The following is a 12,970-nucleotide window of genomic DNA, read 5'->3' on the forward strand; positions in this document are numbered from 1 at the left end:
CTCCCTCTGTGTGATGGCCAGAACCAAATTGTGCTTATCCGAGTACCAGCTGACCCCTAAAGAGTCACAGCTTTTAAGGAGACATTACAATGCTCCTTTAAATTACAGTTGGAGAGAACGTCTGGGCTGGTTTGAAACAGCATTTAAAGCCAAAAGCATTCAAAAACATCAGCGGTGCTTTAAACACACGGCACGCAGTGTAATAACACACTGACACCATTACATGTTAACTATGTAGTCCCCTTTTATTAAAGGAGCAAATCAGAGCAAATGTAGGTTAAACAATCCCATTTTTGAAAAGACATATTTCGATTCCTGTTAAGATGCGCAAACACATGACATACAACCATATTCTTCTCAAAATACTGTATGTGATATAATACCTGATCTTGGGCCACTATGGTGGTGTTGTAGTCCAGTATGTTGCTAAGCACGTAGCAGCTCATGCTTTTGCGTGACTCATAATCGAAGTATTCAAAGAGAGGTGGAAAATGCTTGAGCTGGAGCACTGTGAGGATGTTATTGTATGTGTCCACGGGGATCTTTAGGAGCCTGGTCAGCTCCTTAGATACTGCGCTGCTAGTGGCAATGCTGAATGAAAAGACATGAAAGAAGTCAACCAGTCAAAAACAGAAACAGTAGCTATGAGTGGTCTGACTACTGTGAGGGAACAGCTTTGGCCAATGATATTTTAAAACGTAGGTGGCATATACTCAAAAAGGAATTTCAGCCTATTTATTCAGTAACTACACACCTTATTTTTTTGTAAAATCGAGGCAAAATTGTGCAATTATGTGCTACAATGACCATTGGCATTTTACAGCTAAAAGTTTAACTTTATTTAAATGAGGAGCAACATGATGCAGCAACTACTAATGACTAATTACATTTACATACATTTTCAATCTAACACTGCAATATTTTTATCAAATTAAGTCCTTTTATACAAAACCTTCACAGCACAATTCGAAACAACACTGGAGATATATTTGTCAAATGAAGTGCTGCACAACCTAACATCACAGATGTGTGATATTGCTTTAAAAGGAATATTCTGAAGTTGTGTGGCACCATGCAACGGTCAGACGTGTGTTAACAGTGAGCTCTGCGCACTTTGCTAGTTTTTAGTTAATATTTTCATATTTTGTTTCATAAACCGGTGAGATTTGATACACCCTGTTCCATAACTGTTCTAAGAAGTTAATATGTCAAAGAATTCAAAATCCTCGGACTCTGGTGACATTAAAAAACACTTACGTGCTCAAGCTGATACCCCTGACAGGGCCGCAGAACAAGGACTCAGATTTGACAGTGCAGTGGGAGAGATTCAGCGTCAACTGTCGAGTATATCGGTGATGCTGATGAAGGTCATAGCGGACTTCGGGGATCCTGCTGTAATACATTGATCAATTACGGCCATGGAGACTAAATTCACTGAGTTGGTTACAAGAAAGGGGGACGTCGACAAATGGTTCGATTATCTGGAGTCATCAGAGAGGGAATTAGCTGCTAACCCGCTAGCGTCAAAGGCAGATTTGCTGTGCATCTGGGAAAAGTAGGAAGACCTTGAGAATCATAATCGAGACATTTAAATTGTAAATGCTTACTTATGAATGTGATGACTCCCCTGCTCTTCCTTGAACCAGCACTGCAAAACACATGCCCACCCCATGCCCTGCCAAGATTTTCAGCTTTCTGTGTAGAAAGGTGCGGTTCTTGAAGGAACACTATATAAAAAAATGTACGCTCAAGAAAAGATTCAACTTTCCCTCTTTTTATAGGGTGCCCCAGCCCATTAATATTCCACATGGAGAGAAACATTTGACCTATAATAAAGTGTGAAAAATGTACATGTAAATATAAATTGTGCACCGAAGGCTGAAAAAAAATGTGCTTCAACCTCACGCATTACAGTCCCAACTGGTGTCCATTGCTCGGATATCCGATGGTCCATGCACGCCCACGAGATCTTCCGTGAAACTATTGCTACCAGATTGCTCAAGTCCGGTGATTTTTACATCTATACTCTATGTATATATATATATATATATTATTTTTGGTTTGTTTTGTTGATTTTCCCCCCTTTATTCTTAACATAAACCATGCCATTATATTAATTAAAATAAAAAAATAAAATAGGCCCCAGTAAACAATAACATCAAACCCACAACGTGAGCAAATGAGCTCTACATCAAGTTAACGAAGGGAGAAAAAAAATAATAATAAAAAATCAGTGGGCAGAAAACAGAAAAACAAACCTCTCAGACTCTATTGATTTAATGAAGGCCATAGCTTGATGTGGGCATGTAAAAGTCTTAAGCCCATCCTTGCAGTCAATTCTCAGCTTAACCACACTAGAGCAGTGTGATGCTTACCTTTTGTTGGTGCAGCAATTTTTTTAATCATTCCCGCTTCGCTTGAGTCTATCTAGCAAAGTCCGGAAAAACCATGATGTTGTGGAACTCCGTGCACAAATTACCTTTACTCCTCGCCACTTTAAGAACAAAGTTACTTGGAACACTTCTCTGTCAGTCGACCACAAGAATCTTGCCAGGATAGACCAGGGTCTGTCGCCCGCCCCGGGAAACTGACCAAGAGCTCTCGAGCCGGCGGGCAGCTGTGTCGATCAAATTCGGAATAGGCCGTCCAAAAACTTGGCCGTCACCATACCTGATCTTCCTTTCCCTCAGGGCTTCCAATGAATCAAATATCATTTCATCTGCTCTGATTTTCCATACCCTCTAGTTTTTCCCACACCACTCCACATCAGCCTTGGAAGCAGGTGGGTTAGCTTGTAGCTCTCTTTCGGCCGACTCCAGAAACTTGACCTGTTTTCAACATCGTCCATTCTTAGGATCAGGGTGGAAAGTTTTCGCCTTCATAGATGTGATCACTTGACGTATTTCTGCGAGGCCCTCCATGTTGGTTGAGAGTTTTTGTAAGCGCTGCATACATATTCAAGATATCCTGACCAATGTCACAAAGCACGCTGCTATCACAACTGGACCTCTGCCATCTTAATCCTGCAAGGCGTCTGACGCGTGAGAGCGCAAGTGCATTTTAATGTCTCCACAGGCCGACGATTTCAAATTTTTTGACATCCTGCCCTCCCAACACAGTTTAACAAACAAAACTATTACAGTTCTCACTGGTGAAAACTGCTAAAAATGATAATTGTAGCAAAGTTGTTTAATATCACATACCATTAGTTTAGCGTTCCAAGACGCTACAGCTTTTCCAATGATGCAATCTGGTCCAGGAAAGCTAACATGTTTGTAACCAGATACTGTGTAACATTTTGCTTTGTGTGGGTTATCTGATGATCTATGCATATTATGATCTAATGATCTATATTGTGAGTGGACTACTACAGTTAATCACCTCTATAAGTAATGGTATGTGATATTTTATGTTCTGTTTATTTTTCATGAATTTATAAGCAAAAACGCGGCATATGAGCAACACCTGTTCACGTGAAACATGAATGTCAAAGACATATAGGCATTACTCACTATATTTTTGTCTGCGAGTAAAACAAATAGTGGTCGTATTGTACTCTTTGAGAGCATTCCAACAACACATGACTATTTGATCAGTTTGATGTTTTTACTGATCACAATAATATGTGCAGTGCAAAATTGTAAAAAACAAATTATCAAAATGGAACACTTCTGATTTGTCAGCAAATTGCTAAGCAATTGTTCAGTTTTGATCATAATGCCTACATACACGATGCCTATTTTGTGTTGGTCAAGACTGTAGTTATTTAAATGTTGATCATTTATTTTATGTTTTGATCATGTTTTTACATTTTTAATTTGATTTATTTTTCATTGTATGATCATGTTAAATATTACTATAACTAATGTTAACAAATACAACCTTATTGTAAAGTGCTATCAGTGTTTTAATATGTTGTGTTTAAAACATATTTTCAATTTACTCTGTGATGAAAAGATTATTCTCTGTTCCCCTTTGCTTCAGTCTTTGGTTCTGAATTGCCACACATTGTTGATGCTGTTCAGAGAGTACTGCTGTAACCCATCATCTGTATTGATGGAGTCTTTTGTCCGCTGTACATTTCACATCTCTCTCTCTCCATTTTTCACACAGTTCTCTCTCAATTTAAATTCTTCCAAGGTGTCTAATAGTGCAGAACAGCCAAGGAATCAGCAGCGGTCTGATCTGAATGGACCACTGGAGAACAACAATATCCTTGAGGTGAGCCTATAAATATACATGACATTAACCAATCAATACATAACAGTATGCAGCTTTAAGCGACCAACCCGTGACTCCCCTGTCCACCTCTTTCACAAAAAAATACAAATAAATCAATACTTGAAATGTGTGAATGAATTTCAGTGTCTTTATACACCTTCTGGTATAATTTGACCCAGAGTTCTGTTATTTATAATTTTTTTATCTGTCTCTGTACACTTGTTATGATTCATTTTCTTTATTTAAGTTAATTACTCCCTCCATAATGTTTTTCTCTTTTGTCTATTTTTATCTGTATATTTTGGTTTAATCTCGTTGGCACTGAATTTAATTAATATTTTTTCCTTTTCTGTTCTGAAATCTCATGTATGACTTTGCAATACATTAAAAAAGGAGCACAATTTTTCTGGTGTTTTCTCATTGGCCACAATTCACTTCAGATAACTGTAAATAATGGGTGCACAGGCTGGACAGCACAGATTCACAGTTTTTTTTAAATGTATTATTATCATTTATATATTTTACCAGCATGTCATCGCATGGGATTAATATAACCTGGGGTTTATTCTTACTGGGCATTTTGGTAAAAGACGCCGTAACTCTACCGGCACGGGGACGCACAGTCTATAAAAAGTCTGGAAAAACTTTCATCAAGAATAAAGGTAATGTCGTTGTATTTGGAGTGATGAGGAGACTTATGATTTCCTCAAAGTATTCCTCTCCGCTTTGCTCTTTGTTGTGAGGACAAATGTGATGTAAATTCTGTCATGTGACACTACATTTTTTGCAGTAATGCCATTTTTCTCGACAAAACAAACAAACTTGTTTTTCCAAACATTTGCCGTATCATCTTGGCTTAAGTTAAATAGAAAACCTTTATGTCAACACTTTTGAAATTTTAGCGATCAGCTTTATTTTGATGCGCAAACCCTTTTTTCGCTAAAAATCCTTGGATCAAAACATAGTTAATGTCACATACCACAAATCATTATTTCACAAAAGCACATGAATTCTTCTTTAAAAACGTCAGTGTATTATTTGAGCCATAAAGTTTATGAACCATAAAATTTACACCATTGCGTTGTCATAGTAACTAAGTTTAACAATCGTATACAAGTTTACACAGAAAAGGTTAATAAGTGATTTTATCACACAAAAATCATGTTAACACGCATATTGTCTTGTGACTGTACTTTTAAAACAGTTCATGGATTGGCCCCATTCACTTCCATTGTAAGTGCCTCACTGTAATCCTGATTTTTCCTTTTTCCTAAGGGACAAGTCAAAATGTATTTTTGTGGTAATCATCATTATGCCACAAATGCTGTCGATTGAGCTAAACTTGAAACAGGATAATTCCTTTTATAAATTATGTTTATTATTTTAATTACAGTAAGCATAATAGTAATATATTACATCCCCCCATCAAGCTTTTATTTTGCCGTTTCTGTGTGTTTTAGATGATCGTTTATTCTGAAGCACGCAGCACATGTAGATTAAATGTATAAATAATTGGCAGCCATTTGTGATTTAATATTCACACTGAGAAATATCACTATTTTAAATTTCATTAACTGTGCATTAAAACATACATTTTAATCTAAAATATGTCAAATTCCATGAAATTCTGCATTTTGCCATTTTAATGACAGAATTCTGCGATTCTGTCCATGTTCTCTGCAACGCGCCCTCCCTGCTGTATGGTAACCGTGGTATATGCCAACATCTATCATTGAATTATTGAAAATGTATTTTCTTCTGGAGGTGTAAAGGCACCATCACCACGCTACCACAATTTTAGGGCATAAAATAGTGAAAATATCTGCTCTGTGATCTGCTGAACAGTGTGAGAAAAACAGTATAGTTAAAACTCACTGCTCCAGGTTCAGTTTATTAAAGATCTCCACAGTACTCTCCAACACTTTATCCACATAGTCCACACGCTGAGGGTAGCACTTCATGGCCAGATTGATGAGAGACACTTGGAGTGAAACAACATCTTCGGATGGCATGTCCTGACGAGACTAATGGGAAGAGTAAAGGTGGAAACATGAAACATTTATATTTGAACCCTTGCAATGTTAGGCTCAATTCGCATCATGCATTATAATAATAATAAACCTTTATAAGCCAGAGCCCACCTGTATGACAGTAGCCACTTGCTGTGAGAAAATGTCAAATAACTTGATTTCAGCAGGGATTCCTGGTCCATCTTCTCTGTGAGCAAACAAGGCCAATCTACAGGATGAGAGGAATCAATAAAAATCTATACGAGAACCAGGGGCGTTTTCATTGAGAAGGGAAGGTAGGCAGTGCCCTCTAAAACATTTAGATGAAAAAAAAAATGATTGACAGTACAGAAAAAACTAAATGTCCAACAGTGACACCAGTGGATATATTTTATGAGGGACGCAACATCTCTTTTACCTACATTTTCAAAGAGGTCCTAAAAAATGCAGCCTATCACGTTTGCAACCAGTCCTTATTTCCTGTAGTTCAACTGGTAGAGAATGGTGCTAGCAACACCAATGTCAACTCTTTCCCCGCTAGCGTTTTTAAAAAAAGTTGCCAGCCACCGCCAGGGTTTTTGACGATTTTCGCTAAATTTTAATGGCCCGCAGAATATTTTCTTCCATGAATATATGAAGATGCTATATATCAAAATAAAGATCTGAGCCTCTGCTTTTAGGCAAAAAAAAAAGATTTTATTTTATCTTCATTTGTTCTTTTTTATTGCCACTTGAACAGAGGTAGGTTTTGTCAAAAACAACATTTCGGACAAAAAGCTGAGAAAAAGGCATTTTTATCAAACAAGTGCTTTAGTATTAGTATGGTGTTCCACTTCACATTTGAGACGATCGCAGTCTGTTTCTTTGATCAAAGAGTTGCGTACTCTTTCAAAACATGCGCGCGGGTCTTCCTTACCGTATACCACCTAAAACACGGATACCCGGAAAATTCTGTGTTTGGCGGGGAAGCGTTTTTTCATAAAACCCGGAAAATTCCGTGTTTGGCGGGGAAAGAGTAATAATAAGTAATTAATAGGAAACACACCACTCAGCTCTGTTAAATTATAGCCATCATTACACTTGTGGTGATTTCTGAGGCTTTGCTGATTAATGCTTTATATAAATGTAACTTTAAATAATAATAGCTAAACAAAAACTAGAACAAATTAAAAAAAAAAAAACACACAAAATAGGTTTTAAATGTACACCAATAAATAATAGGTATTTGTCTAAGCAGAGTAGCAGATGAGTGGAAAAACAAGCCACCTGTCAATAAGAGCAATGATAATGTTCTTCACATTCACGTTTTGGTGCAGATCGGCACATGAGCGAAGAAACAGGTTCAGCGTCTGCAGGTGGAACTCATCTGGAAAGACCTGCAGAAAGTGCAGTCATATCATGCATTTTTTTATTACTTAATTGTTTCCCCGATGTCCATTTCTAATATTAGTTTAGGTTTTTGTGCCAACATCAAACATAATGTTTTTCATGACCATTTTTAACCAACTCTATTTGCTTTCATCCCTATTCATACTAAATGCAAAATAAAAATGCAAAACAAATTGGAGACTAAAGGGCTATTCACACAAAGACTGAATTTAATACTATACCATCTCTTCAATGATATGCACTGTATAAAGCTATCAAAAAGCTCCTATATCGGGGCCTGGGTAGCTCAGCAAGTATTGATGCTGACTACCACCCCTGGAGTCACAAGTTCAAATCCAGGGTGTGCTGCGTGACTCCAGCCAGGTCTCCTAAGCAAGCAAATTGTCCCGGTTGCAAGGGAGGGTAAAGTCACATGGGGTAACCTCCTCAAGGTTGCGATTAGTGGTTCTAGCTCTCAGTGGGCACGTGGTAACTTGTGCATTTATCGCGTAGAGTAGCATGAGCCTCCACATGTTGGGAGTCTCCGCGGTGCCATGCACAGCGAGACACGTGACAAGATGCACGGATTGAAGGTCTCAGGATCGGAGGCAACAGAGACTTGTTCTCGGCCACCCGATTGAGGCGAGTAACTACGCCACCATGAGGACATAAGAAAGTAGTGAGAATTGGGCATTCCAAATTGGTAGAAAAAGGGGACAAAAAGTTCCTATATGTTCAATGGATGGTCCAGATTCTTGTGTCAAGATTAACAACCAAAAAAAGAACTAACTGCTCTTTAACCTGTTGATACACACCCCCTTGAGCACAAACCATGAAAATGACATACCTGAACTTAAATGTTGTATTTACTGGACTCTTTGGAGTATGGACACAGTTGTAGTATCTTTTGAAAGAAGACACTTTGGGCTTTATTTTCCAAGTTATACATTACAACATATATCAGAATTAATATATGTTGTTATTTCTTAAAGTTAGAGAAACTGAAGTTTATAGTAATGGAAAAGTAATTTTTTATAATCTAAAAAAACAATAATAAAAGTACCAAGACAACCCAGAAATACAATGTTCTCAAAGCCACAAGTCTAAAGATGTTACGTTTCAAATTTCAAAAAATTATGTTCCTGCAAGCTTTTATCTCTGAAAATCGCTGCCGGTATACAGAGTAAAATTAAGACTCCGCCTTTCAAGACGACACAAAATCTGACTGCATTGCTTGGCTATTATGAATAAAACTACGCTGCATTTTAAAAAATTTACTTCGGAGATGGGCTCTTTTTGTTTAAGACCCTAATATATAAGATAATTTACTGTTTTACAACATGAATGCTGATCAGATTGTTTGTTGAAGAACGATGACAAAGGGTAATTCTTTCAGGCGAGATCTCATGTAAACTGATCAATATTTCTCAAATATATTGTGCTAAAAGTGCTATTGGATGTTCTTCAATGAACCCTTGTCATGGACAATTGACTCAAGTGTGGCAAACTGGATTCATCTGGCGATCATGTTTTCATAACAAATGTGAGAAGTCCCGTTTTGATATTGCATGTTTTCATTTGTACTCCTGGCACAAATAACTACATTTCTGTTTCTGGAGCATTGCTATTGTGAAACAGAGATCGGATATCAATGTTGAACCCTTAGACCTTTGAAAAGATGTATAATTTGTTAACATTAATTACATTTATAGATGTTAAATGATATATTAAATGTAAGCAGAGTGATGTCACCACCACGTACGGGCGATTGCGTATCAACTGGTTAAAGGTTCACAGAGTCATTTTTTTTCATAATTTAAAAACTTTTACTTCTAAAGAAATTAATAGTAATTATGAAACATATGTATAAAATCATGTGAGATGAAGAGTTCAGTCATATCAGTAAGCTTATAAAAGCTCTTTCATTCTGCATAGGCAGGGGCACCTCAAGGGGGCAGCCATGTTAGCATCAGGCATATCTAAATATACTCACTTAATCTCAGTAACTGCCCTGTTGTTGGACACTTTCATTCATGGATTAAATCAATCCTGATTTACTGTGCATAGTGAATTTCTACAATGGCATTGGTAACTAAAAACAACTGTGTTTGAATGATGCAGCATCCAGGCCACTTCGACATACTTAAAAAAACAACAACAAAAAAAAACAATTGGCATGTCAGCAGATGAATACCAAAGTTTCATAGGAATCTATTGTTTCAATTCAAAATCTTTTCACAATAGATTTTCAGTCTTGGTCTGAATAGGCCTATAGAACACCTTTAAGAAATGCCCCTTTTGCATGTGAAATTTATTCCATGATGAAACAGAAGACACATTTAAAATGTAAAAATATGGTAAATCATGTCTGTTATTTCTGTACCTGTATGATGCACTCCATGAGGTATTCCTGCGCTAGAGAATCTCTACAGTTCACCACCTGCTCCAAGATCCCAGACAGCACAACCTGTGGGGAGCCAACACATGCTTAATGTGTGCAACTTTTGTGCAGCCAAATCCACTTGCAAACCAAGTTAAATGCAAATCATAGCATAAATCTACAGATTGATGACTATTTGCCATTAGAACAGATGCTTTGGATACCACATAATCTGTAGATTATACAGTATATAATTGGCTTTACTTTACAAATGGCTTATTGTGGGTGACTTAGTTACAAACTTTTAAGATATAATATAGAAATAAGATACTTGCATTCATTTTGTTCAGCTAAATTTTCCCAATACTGGTAATTAAATCTTTCAATGGAGGTATAAAATGTAGGGATGCACCGAAATTTCGGCCGCCGAATATGGCACTTTCGGTTTTCGGCCGAAAGAGAAAAAGGCCGAAAATATATACCTCCTCGCCCCGCCCCTCAGTGCTCTGATTTCACTCTGGATCGATCTAGCCTTTATCACGGCGCTACCAAACAAAGGCCGATCATGTCAGCGGCGTGGAAGTTCTTCAAAGTTTCTGATAAGGACATCACATTTGCAATCTGCAGTGTTTGTTCAGCAGAACTTTCAAGATATATATATATACACAGAGTACAGCAAGAGATTCTACAGGAAAGCCCCCGATCCACAGCAGTGCCACAACTAGCGCTGCTACAACACAACTTGAGACGTATCTAGCTGAATAGCTCAATCCCCTTGACTACGGTCGCATAAACAAAGACCACTTTCATTTGCTTGAGCGGATTGCGCACACGTATTTATCTGCCCAAGCACCAGCACAGGGAGTGAGAGACTGTTCAGTGCAGCATCTCATGTTCTTGATGAGCTTTCTGACAGGAGAGACTGTCAGAAAATTTAGCAACTTTTGTTCTTGAAGAGAAACCTGTCACTTGTAGTTAAATAGAAAGCGGTCCAATTTGATGTGTATAGCAATTACATTACACTTGTTCTTCACTTGAGGATACATCTGTCGTTTACAGTTGAGGTTGGATTTAGTTCAATTACTGCTGTTTTGCACAATCATTTTCACTTAAAGTGTACATACGTTTACATAAACAGAATAGAGCACTGATCTATATATATAATTATATATATTATAGTTATAGATCAGTGGAATAGAGGTCCTCTGACATTCTGTGTTCTGCCTGTTGTTTTAATTAAAATTACTGTTGCATATTTAAACTTTTTGAAAGATGCTAGCTAAGTTCATTACTTGACTGTTGTTGTGCATATAATAGTTTTCTAAAACTTTACATTATTTGGATAATTGTTAATAAAATCTGTAAAACTTAATTTTTACAGAACTGAAAGAAGAAGAATATTTAATATAGTTTTAATATATTTTTTGTCCAATTTTGGTGATACTTTCAATAAAAGTGTGATTTATTTTATTGGTTTGTAGTTTTTAAATTCAGATTCATTAAATTCATGAAATTAATGAAAAACTATAATGTTAATACAATTATACACAAAAATGATATATATTTTTTTCTTAAGACTTCGGATAAGCGGTTGAAGATGGATGGATGGATGGAAAAAAAAGTACATTTCGGTTTCGGTTTTCGGCCAATGCATCCTGGATTTTCGGTTTCAGTTTCGGCCCAGAATTTTAATTTCGGTGCATCCCTAATAAAAAGTGTATTACAGAATTTTGATTTGGCTGTATCAAGCTAAAACCTTTTACTTTTTGTTCCTCTCATTAGCATACTTAAGAGTACATCTTAAGTATGCTAATACTTAAAAAAAGCTTCTCTGTTGGCTCAGTTAAAACAATATTTATGGGAACCTGAATTTAAATATCAAATCAGATTATAGAGCACATCACTGTTAATTTATGAACGTGAACATCGAGTGCTTTAACAGCTTTAAAAGAACCATCAAAAGATGCTGTAACCTCTCAATATTGACACAATATCTCAATACCTCTCAATATCAATTCATGCCATCAATGCTCATTTACCAACTGATTATGCTAATTTGAGCATCCTATGTTGACAACAAATAAACAGGTCATCATAGAGCTCAGAGAGACAGAATATTTACTTATTTCAATGAAGTCTGCATTGGAGGATTGAAACTGAAATGCACCTGTTTGTACTTTTCCACATTGACTCCTTCCAGCTGGCTCAGTCGTACCAGATTGGTCCCAACAAGGATACGCAGCTCCTGTCTTTCCTTCTCTCTCTTTTCTCTGTCCCGACTGTGTCCCTGATGCTGCATTCGCACCCACAGTTTATTCATCTCGGCGAAATTCAGCAGAACAAAGTCAATGGAGTCATTAATGTCACCAGTCATCTCTTCCCTAAATAAAACAGGAGAGAACGGCACTGGATTTAACCTTACCAGATAATGTGACTTAGTAGGGATTTGCCTACTTCATTCTGTGAAAAGCTGGCCAAGTGTTCCGAAAGCAATAATCAAGGAAAATCAGCCTTTTCTAGCAATGGGTGAAATTGTATATCAGCAGATAGGATTAAGCTACGATAGCTTTTAAATTGCTCTGCGTGATTCACAACGCTCTTGAGATGCAATCACTGCCATTAGATACTAAGTGTCTTACTCAGCCTGCTCTCCATCATCAGGCAGGATGTTTCGTGTGCACTGCAAGAGGTAGTTCCTGAGGAACAGGCCCCGGAGAGGATGCTGCACTCCACGACACATCTCCACCAGGTCCTTCAGAATGTCTTTGCGAGACTGGGGGAAAGAGCGAACGTACACTACTCCGACGGTTATCAACAGGTACCTGTGAGAGGAGAGAGAAAATGGGAGAGAAGTAAACAATGGGAGAGGGTTGCTGCACTTTTTAAAGACCTTTTTAAGACCTCAACAAATAAAATGAAACTTAGGACAAACCCGCACAACATTAAAATAAATCCTCACAGATTCTTACTTAAACAGGCAGGAATAACAAGG

The 12,970-nt window shown here is 37.3% G+C and overlaps 1 protein-coding gene across 1 annotated transcript in view; it reads right to left on the reverse strand.

Moving 5' to 3' along the window:
• vps35 (VPS35 retromer complex component) overlaps positions 1 to 12,970 on the reverse strand; it is a 36,365-nt gene that overhangs the window by 15,955 nt on the left and 7,440 nt on the right. Inside the window, exons 5-11 of the mRNA XM_052149055.1 lie at positions 12,618 to 12,800; positions 12,146 to 12,359; positions 9,982 to 10,065; positions 7,497 to 7,606; positions 6,363 to 6,459; positions 6,097 to 6,245; positions 384 to 591 (exon numbers count right to left, since the gene is read on the reverse strand). Coding sequence (XP_052005015.1) covers positions 384 to 591; positions 6,097 to 6,245; positions 6,363 to 6,459; positions 7,497 to 7,606; positions 9,982 to 10,065; positions 12,146 to 12,359; positions 12,618 to 12,800 — 1,045 coding nt within the window. The remainder of the gene's footprint in view (positions 1 to 383; positions 592 to 6,096; positions 6,246 to 6,362; positions 6,460 to 7,496; positions 7,607 to 9,981; positions 10,066 to 12,145; positions 12,360 to 12,617; positions 12,801 to 12,970) is intronic.

Source organism: Xyrauchen texanus, chromosome 2, assembly GCF_025860055.1.
Source record: "Xyrauchen texanus isolate HMW12.3.18 chromosome 2, RBS_HiC_50CHRs, whole genome shotgun sequence".
Lineage (NCBI taxonomy): Eukaryota > Metazoa > Chordata > Actinopteri > Cypriniformes > Catostomidae > Xyrauchen > Xyrauchen texanus.